Genomic DNA, 20,031 nt, shown 5'->3' with positions numbered 1-20,031 from the left:
CAACCTAGGTATTCCAGGTAGTTGACTGTGGTGACCATACTTTGGTCTAAGGGGGCTACAGACTGGTCTATCAAGAGCAGATCGTCTAGGTAAGCTAAAATTTTTATACCATGAGCCCCTTATCTGGCTAGAGGAGGAGCCAGAACCTTTGTAAATACTCAAGGTGCAGTAGACAGAGCTACAAACTGAAAATGAAGATTTTCTATCTCGAAACGTAGATATATCTGGTGAGCGGGAAAAATAGGCACATGGAGGTATGCATCCTTGATGTGGATTGACCCCGGAAGTTCTTCACCTTGTAGGATGGAGACTAGAATGGGTCTGACATCTCCATTTGGTTTTGGTACCGTGAAAAGGTTTGAATAAAACCCCAATCCCTGCTCTTCCATGGGGACCACTGATATCACCTTTTGAGACAAAAAATGGTCCAATGCTTGAAAAGGCCCATACACACAATCAGACTTTTTGACAACAAACATGCAAATTGGCTGTTTTGGAGCACCATCCGACCGTGTGTACGCTCCATCGGACAAGCTTTTTCGGTTTTCATTGGACTTTTGTTGGCTGTGCGAACGGACAAACTTTTTGACAACATAACTCCGATGGAGCAAAGTCCAATCGTGTGTACACAAAACCAATGGACTTTTGTACAAAGTACAAACACGCATGCTAGGAACCAATGCAAAAGATCAGACAATACAGAAGTTGACCAAAGGTGGAGTAATTGAACATCCTCTTATGAAGTGTCACTAGTACGTTGAAACGTCACTACGTTCGTGTTTGTTGCCCAAAAAGTCAGATCGTGTGTATGAAATACAAACTTACGGCCAACACCCTTTGTACAAAAGTCCATGGGAAAGTTTGTACAAAGTCCAATCATGTGTATGAGGCTAAAGAGAGACTTCTTTTACTCTGGATCCCTGGGAACATTTGATCTGAAAACGAGGAGACAGGGACTCTCGGAACTCTAGTTTGTACCCTAGAGTTATTGAAGAAGCCACCCATTTGTCTTGACACTCTTCCTGCCAGACCCTTGAGAACTGCTAAAGTCTTTCCCCCACTCGAGTGAGCATGGGCGCCCCTTCATAAGGAGGCTTTAGTATTTTGTTTTGTAGGTGTCCTTCCCCAAGACTTCTCTTGTCCCTGGGGTTGACCCTGAGGTTTACCTCTTGAATTTGATGGTGGAGGCCGTCGTGACTGCCTGGAGGCTGATTAAATGAAATATGCTTACTCCTTCCTAACTGGCAAAAGGCTACTTTTCCCATTATAAATTCTTTGGATGCATTTATCCAGATCATACCCAAACCGCCGTTCACTGCAAAAAGGAAAACTAGCCAGGAGCTTTTTGCATGGCATTGACCAATTTATCAACCATAGTATTCTATGCATATGCACCAGCCCAAGCGTAAGGCGTGAGGCCTGGAGAATAGAATCTCTCATAGCGTCTATTGCAAAACATATCGACCCTGGTAGCTCGGCCAACTCTTGGGCCTGCTGATCAGGAATAACCTTGAGCACCTGTTTAAACTGGTCTCTCAAGGATTGACATAACCAATTGCTACCAGAGCAGGCTGAGTTACTTAACCTGCCAGAGAAAAAGTGTTCTTTAATAGGAATTCCAACTTTTTATCTGTTGGATCCCTAAGCATTTGAGCATTATCTACCAGACAGGTCAAACTTTTGTTCACAGAGGATATAGCAGCGCCAATTGCTGGCATCTCCCATTTTTTATTAACCACTTAAGGACCAGCCTTGTTTTGAGATTCTGGTGTTTACATGTTTAAAACAGTTTTTTTGCCTGAAAATTACTTAGAATTACTTAGACCCCTTTCACACCAGGGCGTTTTGCAGGCGCTATAGCGTTAGAAATAGCGCCTGCAAAACGCCCTAAAGAAGCTGCACCATTGTGTGTAGTGTGAAAGCCCCGAGGGCTTTCACACTACAGCGGTGCGCTGGCAGGACGTCAGAAAAAAGTCTTGCCAGCAGCTTCTTTGGAGCGGTGAAGGAGCGGTGTGTTTACCGCTCCTCCACCGCTGCTGCCCATTGAAATCAATGGGGCAGCGCTGTAATGCCGCCGGCAAAACGCCTCTATTGCGGCATATTGCCGGCGGTTTTAACCCTTTCGCGGCCGCTAGCGGGGGGTAAAAGCGCCCCGCTAGCGGCCGAAATGCACCGCAAATCCGGCGGTAAAACGCCGCTAAAAATAGCGGCATTTTACCGCCGACGCAAGGTGCGGTGTGGTGTGAAAGGGGTCTTAGACTCCCCAAACATTATATTTTTTTTTTTTCTAACAACCTAGAAAATAAAATGGCAGTCATTGCAATACTTTTTTTCACATCGTATTTGCGCAGTGGTCTTACAAGCGCACTTTTATTTGGAAAAAAAAATCACTTTTTTGAATAAAAAAATAAGACAGCAGTAAAATGATCCTATTGAGTAAATTGATACCCAACATGTCATGCTTCAAAATTGGGCCCGCTCGTGGAATGGGGACTAACTTTTACCCTTAAAAATATCCATAGGCGTTGTTTAAAAATGTTTACAGGTTGCATGTTTTGCATTACAGAGGAGGACTAGAGCTAGAATTATTGCTCTTGCTCTACCGATCACAGCGATACCTCACATGTGTAGTTTGAACACAGTTTTCATATGCGAGCACTAGGGCAAGACGTTGCTTCCGCACAGCAATTGTATGGAGATGGGTGGGGGCCATCTTCCCCTCACTCATCTCCATGCACTACTGAAAGGACGTGTAAGCGACAGAAGGCACCGGATCGCAGTGGGGAGGGGGCCTCTCCCGCCACCGATAAAAGTGATTTTGCGGTGAATCCGCCACAGGGACCACTTTTATCTTGTAGCGGACCACCCGCTGAAGAAGGGGATAATGGGGTTATGGCAGCTAGCTGCTGCCATAACAACGATATCCTCCTTCAAACAGCCGCTGTAAAACCACTGGCGGGCGGTTCGTAAGTGGTTAAACTTTACCTCCATAGGATAAAGTGTTGAAAACTTTTTAGGAGGATAAAAATGCTTATCTGGGTGATCCCACTCAGAATACATAAGCTTTTCCAGCAATGAATGGATAGGAAAAGCATGCACAGCTTGGGGAGGCTTTAGCGAACCCAAACAAGAAGTAGGTTTATCAACCGACTCAGTTAAGGGTAGCATAAATGTGGAGCGGACCAATTCAGTAAGAGATTATACCTTCAATCTTTCAGATTGTGAAACTGATCCTTATGCATTTGACCCCTCAGAAGAGGAGTCATCGGACTCTTCCCGGTCCCCTGAGAAAAATTCATCATCTCCCGTCCCCCGGTTCCTCAGTAATGGAAGGGGACCTATCGCGCTTAGTCCCAGTCTGGGATGCGATTAAATTCGCTAACCTCTGCTCCAATCCTAATATGGTTTAGGAAAAAACTTCTTCAGTAACATAGACAGGGGCTGCAGTGTTCGAAACAGTTGCAACACCTGATGGCCCAGATGGTTCACTCTGACCAGCCACCTCAGATCTCTCAGGGGAGAATGCTAGTGTAGAGATGAGTTTAAGCTTTTTTGAGCTTGAAGGAGTCCCTCTTGAGCCCTTTTTGGGGGTGTTTCTACCTTCCCTTCTGACCATAGCACAAATGCAGAGGTACTACCAAAGGAAATTTCATCCACTGCTTGAGCAAATAGTCCAGCAACTTCCGCTGCTATTAACGCTTAGCCTGATGCTTTTAGTAAATGTACCAAGGAAATGCCTGTGTCACCAAACCTCTTACATACCCCTTTTTGCTCGTGTCCCTCCGACCCTAAAAATTGAGCAAAATATTTAACCACTTCAATACCAGGCACTTAAACACCTTCCTGCCCAGACCAATTTTGAGCTTTTAGCGCTGTCGCACTTTGAATGACAATTGCGGGGTCATGCTACACTGTACCCAAATGAAATTTTTATCATTTTTTTTCCTACAAATAGAGCTTTCTTTTGGTGGTATTTGATCACCTCTACGGTGACGACAATACGTACAAGCCAGTGAGACCCTGAGGCTAGCATACGAAAGACTAACGACTACTCGCACACCTGCCAACATACGTGACTGGACTACTGCCATGAGGGAATTTGACCTCTGGGCGGAACAACATGAGTTAGCCAAAATGTCCTTCTCCACTTTATACTTCCACAAGTTCGGAAATAAGGCGGGCAAACTGCTAGCAAGGCTGTGCACCGGGACTAAGAAGCCCACTCGTATTATGGCTATGACAAATGCTGCGGGGGTAGTACGTACCTCCCCCAAGGAAATTATTGACATTCTAATGCACTATTATACCCAATTATACTCCTCGGATCCAGTGGATCAGAGTGCAGCGGCGACCCTTTTGGATAAATTACCCTTACCCAAGCTGACGGCTGAAGCCCTAGGCACCCTTAACGAATCTATTTCTGTTGAAGATATACAGGAAACGATTAAATCATTAGCTTCCTCTAAAGCACCGGGCCCAGATGGTCTTACAGCCGAATTCTATAAGTTGACCAAAGACTTCATCCCAGCTACGTTGAGCAAGGTTTTTAAGGCTGTCTGGGACGGAGGCCCATACCCCCCTACAGGCACGCAAGCGTACATACGACTTATAGGCAAAAAAGACAGGGATCCCACTCTCCCAGGGTCGTATCGACCAATATCACTGATTAACATAGATGTCAAAATCCTAGCTAAAATCATCGCGACCCTCCTGGCATCGCTACTTCCTTCCCTGCTGCACCCGGCCCAATCGGGATTCGTTAATGAACGCTCAGCCACACTAAATGTACGTAAAGTCTTGACGGTACTGGAATACGCTAAACTACACCCTGACCAAGACGTAGACATACTGTCGTTAGATGCCGAAAAGGCATTCAATAACATTAGTTTATCTTGGCTCTTTTAAGTAATGGAAAAGCTAGCGTTCTCTGTGCCAATCATGAATTTTCTACACAGTATGTACGAATCCCCAACAGCTAGACTAGTTACATCTGACTTTATTTCGGAAACGATTCCCCTAACAAAAGGTACCCTCTCCCCCTTATTGTTTAACCTGGCAATCGAACCTTTGTCTAGACTACTTAACTCGACTGAAGGAATCAGCGGGGTGACCATTGGGGACCAAACGCTTCGATCCGCTCTCTTCGCGGATGATATTTTATTGTTCTCCACTGACCCGGCTGGGGACTTCAGACGACTTGAAGACATCTTTCAGACATTTCGATCATGCTCTGGGCTACGTGTCAACTTTGAAAAGAGCAAAATACTGTCACTTAGACCCAGTATGGCCATGACCTGGTCTCACCAATCCCCTTTGGCGATAGCTCCCCACAGTATCACCTATCTGGGGATTCGTTTTGGCCGAACACCCTCGTCCCTCTACTCGCTTAATTTCCTACCTGTAATATCGAAAATTATAAAGCTTGGGCGGCTCTCCCCCTCTCGCTCTTTGGGAGATGCCATCTTTTTAAAATGGTATCGCTTGCACGTTTGCTCTACCCCATGCAAACTATCCCCCTTCTGATTAAACACTCTGATATCAAAATGATCCATACTGCATTGACAAAATTTTTATGGGCCGGGAAAAAGCCACGGATTGCCTTGAATAAGTTATGTCTCCCGAAGGAGGAGGGGGGAGCGAGCTTGCCCAATATACATTTCTATAACTTAGCATGTTTACTTAGGCAGGGTCTTGATTGGTTATCAGGGAAGTCCAGATACTCGAACCACCTTTTGGAAGCAGCGGCTGCGGAACCATTCGCCCTATCGGCTATCCTCCATTCAAACCCAAACAAGCTGCCTATTCATCTTAAATCTAATCTACTTATCCGAGACACGATAGTAGCCTGGAGGGAAACCCGGAGACTACTAGGGCTGCCTTCCAGTACGGCGGACTTAGAAAGTAGTTTTGCACTCCAATCTTCCCGCCGGACTTGCATTTCGGCGGACAATACGGCCGTGCGTATGCCAGTCCGCCGTACTTTTGAAATGAATGGACTTTTCCCGCCCGGAGAAAAGTCTGCTCATTATGAGCGGGTCTCCAAGTAGGCGGGGCCCGCGAAGGAGACGTCGCTGACCCCGCCACCTGGTATGGACTTAAAGGGCAAGCCCAACGCCGAAAAAAAATCGGCGTGGGGGTCCCCCTAGGTCCACATCAGACCCTTGTTCGAGCACGCTACCCGGACGTCCAGGAAAGGGGGGACGAGCGAGCGCCCCCGCCTCCTGAGCCGTACCAGGCCCCCCACCCCAAAGCACCTTGTCCCCATGTTGATGAGGACAAGGGCCTCTTCCCGACAACCCTGGCCGTTGGTTGTCGGGGTCTGCGGGCGGGGGGCTTATCGGAATCCGGGAGCCCCCTTTAATAAGGGGGCCCCCAGATACCGGCCCCCCACCCTATGTGAAGGAGTATGGGGTACAATGTACCCCTACCCATTCACCTGTGAAAAAAAAAGTACAAAAAAAAAAACACAACACAGGGTAAAAATAGTTTATTGCACAGCTCCGGGGGTCTTCCGTCTTCGGGGGTCTTCTCGCCGGACTCCTCTGCTATCTTCTGCTAGCTCTTTTGCTAGCGGAGGAGCCCGGCTTTCTTCCTCACCGCCGGCCTCTTCTTCCGACTTCGGGGGTCTTGTCCCCCTCTCTTCAGTTCTTCTGCCGGGCCACCGCGCCTTCTTCTAGCTCTTTTATAGGCGGTGGCCCGGTCTTCTGTCGCCGCTGTCGTCGTCGCCGCCGCCGCCTTCTGTTCTTCTCTTCTTCTCTTCAGATGTTGACTCGTCGCATCCTCCGCTCACAATGGCTCCGACGCAATGCGCGGCGACTTATATAGGGACATCACCGGATGATGTCCCCGCCCATTATGGTGTCACAGTCCCAGAGGATGCTGGGACTGTGACATCATAATAGGCGGGGACATCATCCGGTGATGTCCCTATATAAGTCGCCGCGCGCCCGGTCCCCGTCATTGTGAGCGGAGGGAGCGACGAGTCAACATCTGAAGAGAAGAAGAGAAGAAAAGAACAGAAGGCGGCGACGACGACGACAGCGGCGACAGAAGACCGGGCCACCGCCTGTAAAAGAGCTAGAAGAAGGCGCGGTGGCCCGGCAGAAGAACCGAAGAGGGGGACAAGACCCCCGAAGTCGGAAGAAGAGGCCAGCCACGAGGAAGAAAGCTGGGCTCCTCCGCTAGCAAAAGAGCTAGCAGAAGATAGCGGAGGAGTCCGGCGAGAAGACCCCCGGAGCTGTGCAATAAACTATTTTTACCCTGTGTTGTGTTTTTTTGTGTGTACTTTTTTTTCACAGGTGAATGGGTAGGGGTACATTGTACCCCATACTCATTCACATAGGGTGGGGGGCCGGTATCCGGGGGCCCCTTATTAAAGGGGGCTCCCGGATTCCGATAAGCCCCCTGCCCGCAGACCCCGACAACCAACGGCCATGGTTGTCGGGAAGAGGCCCTTGTCCTCATCAACATGGGGACAAGGTGCTGTTGAGGGCACGCGGCCTGTTACAGCTCATGGGGGGGGGGGGCGCTCGTTCGTCCCCCCCTTTCCTGGCCGGCCGGGTAGCGTGCTCGGACAAGGGTCTGATGTGGACCTGGGGGGGAACCCCCACAAAAATTTTTTGGGCGTTGGGGTTCCCCTTTAAGTCCATACCAGGTGGCGGGGCCAGCGACGTCTCCTTCGCGGGCCCCGCCTACCTGGAGACCCGCTCGAAATGAGCGGACTTTCCTCCACGTGTGTGGGCGAGCCCGTTCATTTCAAAAGTAGGGCAGATAGTACGGCGGACTTAGTACGCCGTATTAGTCCGCTGAAAAAGTGCCGTGTGTGAGCAAGTAGCCCGTTCGGAAAGTCGGACGGACAGTCAGCCAGACTAAGTCCGTCAGATAGTCCGCTACGTGTGTACGCGGCATAAGATTAGCGGCAGATAGCCAGACTTCCTCGCCAATTTTAAAAGGTAGGGTTCTCCTTCCTTCCCCTATAATGGTTCTTGTAATCATCCTGGGCCTTCTGTATGGTCTCCTGGATCCTTTGGAAATTAGATTGGATGGCGGTTATCCGATCTTGGACCGCAGGAACAGTAGATTCTGAGATGGAGTTGGGGAGGAAAGAAGGGTGAAACCCACAGTTGATCCAAAAGGGAGTTTGGTTGGTAGTTGTATGAATTGGATTGTTGTAGGTGAATTCTGCATATGGCAACAGGGCCGACCAATTATTTTGAGATCCTGAACAAAAGCAGCGAAGATACTGCTCAAGGGTTTGGTTTGTCCGTTCAGTTTGCCCGTTACTTTGGGGATGATATGCCGATGACAAACAGATCTTGATTTCCAGTGTTTTGCAGAGTTCTCTCCAGAATCTAGAGGTGAACTGTGGACCTCTATCTGACGTGATACTGCTGGGAACCCCATGGAGCCTGACAACCTCCTTAATAAAGAGAGATTGGCAGTTTCCAGAGCAGAGGGGGTACCGACCATAGGTAGGAAATGGGCCATCTCTGAAAGACGGTCGACTACTACCAGAATTTTGGTGAATCCTTCCAAGGGCGGTAGCTCCACAATAAAATCCATTGACACATCTGCCCAAGGCCAGTCAGGAATGGGCAAAGGCCTTAACAGGCCCCAGGGCTTGGTCTTGGGACCCTTGTTATGCTGGCACAGTACATAAGAGGCAATGTAAGTCTGGCAGTCCTGTCTCCAACCTGGCCACCAGAAGGAACGAGAGATCAGTTCTGCTGTTTTCTGTGTCCCAAAGAATCACAGGAAGCTGGAGACGAACCAGCAGTGTGTTTGGATGACCTCACTTCCTTCATAAGTCAGCAAGGGGTCACACCCTGTGTGTGTGCTTTAGCTTATTCCTATTGCGCACAACTGTGTGCCAGAGCGCTTTACCCATGCGCATCTTATGACACCAGGCTCACCTGTCCCACATCTATCCATTCCATGTATGTGCTTCCACTGTGGAGACACTTATACATTTGTAGTGTTAGGAGTACAAGCAACACAGGGTGCAGTGACGAGGCCTTGCAGCTTTCACATGCGTTTGCAAATGTGTGATAACTAAACCCCTGCTTTTAACAGGTGGTTAGACAGGTAAATTTGGTTGGTCAGCAGACTGGTTGGTGAGTTGAGCTATGGAATTGTTTTTGTCTTACATGTATATGCCCTCCATGTGCTCCTTACTGTGAAGGCCAGTTACGGGTGTGGGCAGTGGCCATTTTTTTGTTACTAATGAGCACAGATAGGCTGCACTGGTGGGCAATGGTAGGCTGCACTGGTGGGAAAATGGTAGGCTGCACTGGTGGGAAAATGGTAGGCTGCACTGGTGGGAAAATGGTAGGCTGCACTGGTGGGAAAATGGTAGGCTGCACTGGTGGGAAAATGGTAGGCTGCACTGGTGGGAAAATGGTAGGCTGCACTGGTGGGAAAATGGTAGGCTGCACTGGTGGGAAAATGGTAGGCTAAACTGTTGGGAAAATGGTAGGCTAAACTGTTGGGAAAATGGTAGGCTAAACTGTTGGGAAAATGGTAGGCTAAACTGTTGGGAAAATGGTAGGCTAAACTGTTGGGAAAATGGTAGGCTAAACTGTTGGGAAAATGGTAGGCTGCACTGATGGGAAAATGGTAGGCTGCACTGATGGGAAAATGGTAGGCTGCACTGATGGGAAAATGGTAGGCTGCACTGATGGGCAAAGGTAGGCTGCACTGATGGGCAATTATAGACTGGACTAATGGCCACTGATATGCTGCACTGATGGCCACTGATGAGGCGGAACTAATAAGCTGCACATATGGGCATTGATGAGGCTGCACTGATGGGACTATACTGATGGGCACTAATAGGCTGCACTGATATGCTTTATGTTAAAATTGTTAAAGTTGTTGTTAATATTTTTTTTTGGAACTTAATTCTGCATAAAACTTTTAATTGTGTAATTTCATGAGATAATTTACGAGGGCGTGTAGGGGCGGACTAAGGGGCGGGTCAGGGTAGGGGTTAAAAACAGATTAGGAATTGCTAATCAGACAATGGCAGCTTGATTCTTCTATTTAGCTTTTGCCTCAGGTTTTGGCTAAGCCCCTCCCATCCATGACATTGTCAAAAAGGGACGAAGCATAGGTGACCTTAAAATTATGCCCCCCCCCCCCCCCCCCCAAAAAAAAGTTCCGCGGACACCCATGGAAACAGAGCTGTGTTCTGAATAGACAAGCTGTGTGCCGAGCTCTCCACCCCATCACAAATGTATCTCACGTGACGGGAGATACATTTCAGAAGTGACACATGCTGAAGGAAGCACCAGAGTGAAACAACACTTTGGAGATAGACAAGTAAACACTACAGATATATGGGCTTAAAGTGGTTGTAAACCCTTACAAACCACTTTGACCTACAGGTAAGCCTAGATTAAGGCTTACTTGTAGGTCCAAGCAATATCTCCTAAACCTATATGGTTTAGGAGATATTTGCCCGAAAACAGGCACCGCTGTCTACGGCGCATGCACCGTAGACAGCAGCGTGCAGGCGCACTGAGCGCGGCATTCTCAGCGACGGAGCTGCGCGCGTGTCGGCTCCCGTGCACATGCGCGGGAGTGACGTTATCGCGGCTTCGCCGAATGACAGCGGCGGAGCTGCGAGACCCCACCAACAAGATGGATGCGGCGGACTACAGGGGACAGCGGCGACTTCGCTGGCTCCTGTGTCAGGTAAGTGACACATAATGGGCTACTATGCGATGCATAGTAGTCCATTATGCTTTGCCTTTGCAGGGAATGAAAGAGGAAGTAAACTCATCAGGGTTTACTTCCTCTTTAAAGCGAATGTCGGCCAAAAATTTTTTTTTTTTAAAGTCAGCAGCTACAAATACTGCAGCTGCTGACTTTTAAAATATGGACACTTACCTGTCCAGGGCACCCGCGATGTCAGCACCCGAAACCGAACTGTTGCTCGGCTCTCGGGTGCTGCCGCTGCCATCTTCGATAAGGGAATCAGGAAGTGAAGCCTTGCAGCTTCACTTTCCGGTTCCCTACTGCGCATGCGCGAGTCGTGCTGGACAATCCGGATGGACCCTGCTGTCTCTGGGACGCGTGTGTTTCCCAGCAGACAACGGGGGGGGGGGGGGTGGGGGTGGGAAGAGGCATAGACTCCCTCGGGAGTCCATGCCCGGAAGTGGGTGCAAATACCTGTATTATACTGGTATCTGTAACCCCCTCCCCCCTGCAAGGTGCCAAATGTGACACCGGAGGGGGGGAGGGTTCCGAAAAGCGGAGGTTCCATTTTTTTGTGTGAACCTTCGCTTTAATTCAGATTTCATCACCACGGTTTACAACCCCTTTAAATTGAAAAAGCTGAAGTTAGAAGCTGATTGGTTACTGTGCACACCTGCACCAGATTTAGTAAATCTCCCCTGTGTCCTGTGTTGGCATCTGTTAGACAGGAGTTTTGTTTTTAAAAGTTAGGGTGCGGTTTAATAGATATTTCCTAGAAAATGGCAAGTGGGGAGACAACTGCCCATCCTGAAAAAGGATACCATCATGGTATCAGTCTTGCCCAGCACTGACAAAGATGCTGTGGGGTTGATTTACTAAAACTGGAGAGTTCAAATTTTGGTGCAGCTGTGCATGGTAACCAATCAATTTCTGCTTGATCAATTAAGCTTTGACAAAAAGAAAAAAAAAAACCCTGGCAGCTGATAGGTTTCTATGCAGAGCTGCACCAGATTTTGCACTCTTTTAGTAAATCAACCCCATATGTTCTTTTATCCTGCTCTTCATTAGGTACAATTTGCTGGAATATTTTCCAGCAAGCTCTTAAATCTCTGTTAGTCTCTGAGCCACTTTTTATAGCCCTCTAGCATATAAAAACGCCTGGATAGTTGCAAACAATGCTGTACATCAAGAGAATTCCTATGGGATCAGTCCGTCGGACAATCTGATCGTGTGTGGGCTAGTCCGACTGCTTTTTATAAAAAAAAAAAAAAAAAAAATCAGACGGACCTAGAAATAGAAAATGTTTCAAATCTATCCGACGGACTAAAAATCGGGAAAACCGTTCGTCTGTGTGCTGGTCCGATGGACCAAAGACAACGCAAGGGCAGCTATTGGCTACTGGCTATTGAACTTCCTTGTTTAGTCCCGGTTACGTCATCACGTTCAAAACTACTTTCGAACGGACTTAGACCGATCGTGTGTGGCCAAGTCCGCTCGTTCATAAAGTCCGTCGGACCATCGCCGAAAGTCCGTCGGGAAGACCGTCGGGCCTAGTCCGGTCGTGTTTACGCGGCATTAGCCACCTCTAGCAGACTTACACGGATTGAAAAGGTCATTCATATCTCCAGGTCTGATAGGACAGGCCAAAGATTTCTGTCTGAGCCCTGATACTGCACTGGGCTCTGCAGAGTTTAGTGCCAGCACAGGTCAGCATTAGCAGAACAGATTATACCAATTATTTCCTTTAAAAGCAAGCAAATATGCCTTGTGGAAATGCAAGGTATTTGGCTTCAATTGAGAAATGCCATCCGAATAAAAACAAGAAAAAGCTTTGCCGTGGCAGTAGCCACAAAAATAAACTTGACCTTTCAAAAAGGAAAAAAAAAACTGCCAAACCGCTGGCTGATGCCTTTTTTTTTTGCCCTCAGATTTAGCAGATTCAGATTTCTTATTGCCTGATGGTCCCGAAGTGTGTGTGTGTGTGTGTGTGTGTGTGTGTGTGTGTGTGTGTGTGTGTGTGTGTGTGTGTGTGTGTGTGTGTGTGTGTGTGTGTGTGGCATCTGTGGTGTTAATTGTGGTGCCTAATTCTAAGGAGGCTCCTGTGACAGGCGTCTCCATGACAACGCATCATGTTTGTCCTGTTGATAGCAGGGAGGGTTACCTCCATGGCAACCATGTTAGCTTTAGCTGGGTCATTAAATTAGAAGAACAAATACAAAAAAAAAAAAGTGTTTTCTCTTGTGTAAAACTGTGGAAAGATAGGATTCTAGCAGGGGAAAAAAAAGCCAACCCCCCCCCCAGGAGAAGACAGTGATTATTGCTAGGGGCAATAGCAGTCTCTGGCTTCTGCAAGCTTTGTATATTGATCAGCACTCTCCCACAAGCTTAACCACTTGCCGAACCAGCTGCCACAGTTTTACCGTGGCAGAATGGCGTGGCTGGGCGAAACAACGTCGCTTCACCCTGTGGCCACTAGGGGCACGCTTCACCCTGTGGCCGATGCGGGGGCGCGATGACCGCCAGGCTCCCGCGATCGCTCGTGGCACAGCGAGAACCGGGATCTGTGTGTGTAAGATCCCCGTTCTCTGAGGGGAGAAGAGACTGATCGTCTGTACATACAAAGTATGAACAGACGATCTGTCATCTCCCCTAGAGAGTCCCCTCACCCCTTCAGTTAGAACACACACTGGTGTACACAGTTGATCCCTTGATCGCCCCTATAGTGTTAACCCCTTCCCTGCCAGTGACATTTTTACAGTAATCAATGCATTTTTATAGCACTGATCGCTGTATAAATGCCAATGGTCCCCAAAAATGTGTCAAAAGTGTCCGATGTGTCCGCCATTATGTCTCAGTCACGATAGAAAAAATAAATCACAGATCGCCGCCATTACATTAGTAAAAAAAAAAAATAATAATAAAAATGCTATAAATCTATCCCCTATTTTGTAGACACTATAACTTTTGCGCAAACCAATCAATATATGCTTACTGCGATTTTTGCTACCAAGAATATGTAGAAGAATACATATCAGCCTAAACTGAGAAAAGATTTTTTATTTTTTTTAAAGCAAATGGGGATATTTATTATAGCAAAAAGTACAAAATATTGGGGGTTATTTACGAAAGGAAAATCCACTTTGCACTGAAAGTGCATTTGGAAGTGCAGTCGCTCGAAATCTAACAAGTAGATCTGAAATGAGGGGAAGCTCTGCTGATTTTATCATCCAATCATGTGCAAGCTAAAATGCTGTTTTTTATTTTCCTTGTATGGCCCCTTCGGATCTACAGCGACTTTACTTCCAAGTGCGCTTTCAGTGTACTTTCAAGTGCGCTTGCAGTGCAAAGTGGATTTTCCTTTAGTAAATAACCCTCATCGTTTTTTTTTCAAAATTGTCGCTTTTTTTGTATATAGCGCAAAAAATAAAAAACGCAGAGGTGATCAAGTACCACCAAAAGAAAGCTCTATCTGTGGGGAAAAAACGACATCAATTTTGATTGGGAGCCACGGCGCATGACCACACAATTGTCAGTAAAATGCGATGCAGTGCCGAATCGCAAAAAGTGCTCTGGTCAGGAGGGGGGGGGGTCAATTCTTCCAGGGCTGAAGTGGTTAAAGGTTCATGTGTGTGTAAAGGCAGGCATCCCAATACTTTTAGTAATATAGTGTATAAGAAGCTGTCACCAGGATTAAACATTTTTTTCACAAACTTCGAAACAGCCAACTTATTTTTCTTTCTTTCTTATTTTTGTCAGAAATTTCTATTTAAAAATCCTATGCAAACTTCAGAGGAAGTAAATGGATGTGGTGGGAGCTGAAAAGTAAATTCTTTCTTCTGGCTAGTAGTGTACAGGCCATGGGGGATATCCCTGGATTCTCTCCTGTGCTGCTGGCGCTGTCTGTCCCAATGACCTACAAACCTACAGAGAGAGGCTGAGCCCGATCACAGCTGTTCAATTTTGACAACAGCACTTGGCAATTGACGGCTAGAAGATTCAGGGCATCTGACGGCCCCGGTGAAATTAGCACAGAGAGGACATTCTTCTGTCTTGTAATCTACAGCGTACCGCACGCCGCCCAGAATCCTACCTGAAAACTTCACCTGAGAGCAACGTTTGATGTGCCTTTGCCTTTAACCACTTCAGCTCAGGAAGATTTACCCCCCTTTCGTGACCAGACCATTTTTTTCGATACGGCACTGCGTACTTTAACTAACAATTGCACGAGCATTTAACAATTTACCCAAATAAAATGTTTGTCCTTTTTTTCCCATAAAGTTATTTTGGTGGTATTTGATCACCTCTGCGGTTTTTAATTTTTGCACTATAAACAAAAAACAGACCGCCAATTTTGAAAAAAAGAACAATATTTTTTACTTTCTGCTATAAAATATACCCAATTAAAAAAATATAATTTCTTCATCAATTTCAGGCCAAAATTTACTCTGCTACATGTTTTTGGTACAGAAAATCCCAATAAGCGTATATTGATTGATTTGTGAAAAACTTATAGCGTCTACAAACTATGGGATATATATATATATATATATATATATATACAGTGCCTTGTGAAAGTATTCGGCCCCCTTGAACTTTTCAACCTTTTGCCACATTTCAGGCTTCAAACATAAATATATAAAATTTTAATTTTTTGTGAAGAATCACCAACAAGTGGGACACAATTGTGAAGTGGAATGAAATCTATTGGATAATTTAAACTTTTTTAGCAAATAAAAAACTGAAAAGTGGTGCGTGCAAAATTATTCGGCCCTTTTACTTTCAGTGCAGCAAACTCACTCCAGAAGTTCAGCGAGGATCTCTGAATGATCCAATGTTGTCCTAAATGACTGATGGTGATAAATAGAATCCACCTGTGTGTAATCAAGTCTCTGTATAAATGCACCTGCTCTGTGATAGTCTCAGGGTTCTGTTGAAAGCGCAGAGAGCATCATGAAGACCAAGGAACACACCAGGCAGGTCCTTAATACTGTTGTGGAGAAGTTTAAAGCCAGATTTGGATACAAAAAGATTTCCCAAGCTTTAAACATCACAAGGAGCACTGTGCAAGTGATCATTTTGAAATGGAAGGAGTATCAGACCACTGCAAATCTACCAAGACCTGGCCGTCCCTCTAAACTTTCAGCTCAGACAAGGAGAAGACTGATCAGAGATGCAGCCAAGAGGCCCATGATCACTCTGGATGAACTGCAGAGAACTACAGCTGAGGTGGGAGAGTCTGTCCATAGGACAACAATCAGTCGTACACTGCACAAATTTATGGAAGAGTGGCAAGAAGAAAGCCATTTCTCAAAGATATCCATAAAAAGTCTCGTCTAAAGTTTGCCACAAGCCACCTGGGAGACACACCAAACATGTGGAAGAAGGTGCTCTGGTCAGATGAAACCAAAATCCAACTTTTTGCCCACAATGCAAAACGATATGTTTGGCGTAAAAGCAACACAGCTCATCACCCTCAACACACCATCCCCACTGTCAAACATGGTGGTGGCAGCATCATGGTTTGGGCCTGCTTTTCTTCAGCAGGGACAGGGAAGATGGTTAAAATTGAGGGGAAGATGGATGCAGCCAAATACAGGACCATTCTGGATGAAAACCTGTTGGAGTCTGCAAAAGACCTGAAACTGGGACGGAGATTTATCTTCCAACAAGACAATGATCCCAAACATACAGCAAAATCTACAAAGGAATGGTTCACAAATAAACGTATCCAGGTGTTAGAATGGCCAAGTCAAAGCCCAGACCTGAATCCAATCGAGAATCTGTGGAAAGAGCTGAAAACTGCTGTTCACAAACGCTCTCCATCCAACCTCACTGAGCTCGAGCTGTTTTGCAAGGAAGAATGGGCAAGAATTTCAGTCTCTCGATGTGCAAAACTGATAGAGACATACCCCAAGTGACTTGCAGCTGTAATCGCAGCAAAAGGTGGCTCTACAAAGTATTAACGCAAGGGGGCCGAATAATTTTGCACGCCCCACTTTTCATTTTTTTATTAGTTAAAAAAGTTTCAAAAATCCAATAGATTTCGTTCCACTTCACAATTGTGTCCCACTTGTTGGTGATTCTTCACAAAAAATAAAAATGTTATATCTTTATGTTTGAAGCCTGAAATGTGGCAAAAGGTTGAAAAGTTCAAGGGGGCTGAATACTTTCGCAAGGCACTGTGTGTATGTGTATATATATATATATTCTTACTAGTAACGGTGCCGATTAGCAACTTATAGTGGGACTGCGATATTGTGGCAGACAAATCGGACACTAAGGGCTGATTTAAACTTGCTTCGGCTTCAACACACATTAAAGCGCCTACCGCTTCAACATGCTTTTATGATGTGTTTGGATAAAACTTTAGTGATGCTTCAGTGATACTCTTGAAACTTCACAGATGCCCTGTGTGTGTGTGGGTATCTCATGCCTGCAATTTATCCAAAACAAAGGGAAGCTAAAGCTAAATGAAAGCCTCTCAAAAGCTGCAGGTGCTTCAATCAAGCTTTTCCATAGAGTTCTATAGAGGCCAGTGGCATCACTAGGATTGGTGTCACCTAGAGTTGCCAACTGTCCAGGATTCACCCAGTTCGGGTTTTGAATCATGTGTGCAGGTTTCAGGCGGACTGAAACCTGGACACATTATTCAGCCAGGAATGTGGCTCCTCAAGTAACCAAGATGGTTACCCACAAATCTGTTGCCGTCTGGGAGCTGTAGGCTGCTGGTAGGGGCAGGTTCAGCATCAGTGGGATGCAGGGGGATGATGTCAGCAATAGCAAATTGGCCACAAATTGCAATCTGCATTTGGTGTGTCGTTAACTTTGCACCGACACCTGCAGCAGATCATAAGGGCAGTGCAACTGGAATGTGGTGCGGGAAGCTGCATGGGAACGTAGCTTTCCGGCACCACATTCTTGCGTAAATGACCCTAAGAGCCTCTAAATATAGCAGCCTCTAAATATAGCATAAAACAAAAAAGTGATCAGCCATTAACCAGTTCCCTCCTTGCCTATAGCAGATTGATGGCCAGGTGGGCCTTTGTCCCTCCAGCCATATAACATCCTCCCCTTCTTGGCGTGCAATAATCGGTGGTGAGCAGTGTTCCTCAGAAACAGAGCATTGCTGATCAGGGAAAAGAGTCAATAACGCTGGCTCTTTACCATGTGATCAGCTGTGTCCAATCACAACCGATCACATGTAAACAAATGCCAGTTATTTGTATTTCTAATCCTCAGTGCTGTCAGCATCTGAGTAAAGGAAAGCCAATAATTGGCTTTCCTATGACGGGGGACATTTACATTGATAATGAGGGCAATGACTAACAGTGCAGCATATCAGTGCCACCATATAAGTGCAGCCTCACCAGTGTCTATTAGTGCAGCCTATAAGGTCCCACCGGTGCCCTCCCATCAGTGCTGTATGATAAATAAAAATGGTATTGCACAAACGCAAATATCAGTGAATCCGCAAATTGAGAAAAGTATCATATCCTGTAATATATAATCTTTAAAAGAATAAAGTTAAAGTGCATACAATCATAATACATATATAAAGTGTATAATAATGCGCAATCCGTTGCAGAAAGTGCATCAATATATTAAAGTGTCTAACAGTTCCTATTCCAGTGGTGATGTGACAGTAATGATCATTTGTTTGCAAATAAAGTGCTTCTCATGTGGATATACATAAACAACTTTGGTGTGCTTTCACCTCCTTGTGACACCTCTGTGCTCCCAGAACTATCACCTTCAAGGGTAATCAAATGAGCCTTTTGATTACAATCTTTGAGGCGATGTTCCATCAATCCCAGCCTGGTTCCAAGTATCTCAGATATCTCAAAATGATCCTTGGTAGCAATCCCTTTAAGCCCCTGTACACACGGTCGGAGATTTCCACAACCAAATCCTTCAGATTTTGCCCGTCGGATTTTGTCCGTCGGATCTTGTTGCATACACACGGTCGGACAAAGTTGGCGAAAAATCCGATCTTTTAGAACGTGATGACGTAATTTAGTTACGATGGGACTATATTCAGGCTAGTAGCCAATAGCTTTGATGTAGGAATTTGATCTGAGCATGCGTGGCACTTGGTCCGATCAAAATTCTCTACACATGATCGGAGTATGTCCGATCGGCCCAGTTGGTCTGGAAATATTTCCAACATGTTGGAAAATTGGGTCAGACGGATATTCCGACTGAATCAGTCCGATGCATACCACACACAGTCGGATTATCCGACGACACGGTCCGATAGGACACATTCCGACGGATTCTCCGACCGTGTGTACAAGGGCTAAAGCTCACTCTCCCATGCATAAACCATATATTAGGATAAAGCAGAATAATCTCCCATGGTGTAGTAATTAAAAGTAGTACATTTAATAAAACAATAGTATCTCTTACGTAAAAATATACAGCAGCTTTCCAGTTTCTGACATCTCTTCTGGTCCGGAACGTTACCTCACCGCTCAAAAAGGAACTGATATTTGAGTTTGCACAACACCATTTTTATGCGCAGCAACTCTCTTTTACAACATATCCCTTTTGATTTATTTTTTGTACACTACAGCTTGATATTATTTTACACTTGGGTAGCACAGGGGTACGTTATCACCTATTTCATTAGTCTCATTAGTGCTGTCCCATCAGTGCATGCTTATCAGTGCCCATCAGTGCAGCCTGTCAGTGACCATCAGTGCCAGTGCAGTGAAGAAGAAAAAAATACTTACTTGCAAAATTGTATAAACAGAAATGAAGATGAGGGAAGATGAAAAAAAACGTATGTAGCTGGAGGCCCCGAACCCAAAAGGAACAACGTGTGAAGATGGAAGCCCTCTCAGCGGTGACAGCGTTGCACTGGGGGGCTTAGTTTTAAGGTAAGTTTCTCATAATGTGCTAGTATGTTATGAGAAACTTACCTTAAAAGGAAGCCCCCCAGCACAACACTGTTACCGCTGAGAGGGCTTCCATCTTCAGACGGTCTTCCTTACCAGGTTCACAGCCTCCAGCTACACGAGTGGCCGGGGGTGAGATGACGTTATTCCCGCGCATGTGCGTGGGAGCCGCCATTTACCCTCTAGGCTCTAAAGATCAGGCACTGTATGCCAAACATTCAGAGCATATGCGCTGGTGATGTCACCGGCTGCATACACTCTGAATATCTCCTAAACAGTGTAAGTTTAGGAGATATTTACTGCACCTACAGGTAAGCTTTATTATAGGCCTACCTGTAGGTACAAGTGGAGTTTACTACCTCTTTAAGGAGTCACAGGAACAACAATATCTCCCAACAGGGGCACATGATCTGTTGACAATTGTCATTGGTGGGCT

At 46.1% G+C, this 20,031-nt stretch overlaps 1 protein-coding gene across 1 annotated transcript in view; it reads right to left on the bottom strand.

The window, feature by feature from the left end:
- ZNF831 (zinc finger protein 831) overlaps positions 1-19,770 on the bottom strand; it is a 329,907-nt gene extending 310,137 nt beyond the window's left edge. Inside the window, exon 1 of the mRNA XM_077458434.1 lies at positions 19,654-19,770. Within this exon, the coding sequence (XP_077314560.1) occupies positions 19,654-19,770 (117 nt within the window). The remainder of the gene's footprint in view (positions 1-19,653) is intronic.
- Between the last annotated feature and the right edge of the window lie 261 nt (positions 19,771-20,031).

The sequence above is a fragment of the Lithobates pipiens genome, unplaced genomic scaffold, assembly GCF_037356315.1.
Source record: "Lithobates pipiens isolate NorthernLeopardFrog02 unplaced genomic scaffold, aLitPip1_a1.2 Scaffold_28, whole genome shotgun sequence".
Lineage (NCBI taxonomy): Eukaryota > Metazoa > Chordata > Amphibia > Anura > Ranidae > Lithobates > Lithobates pipiens.
Note: the sequence above shows the minus strand (reverse complement) of the source record. Positions and strands in the feature narration are given on the sequence as shown.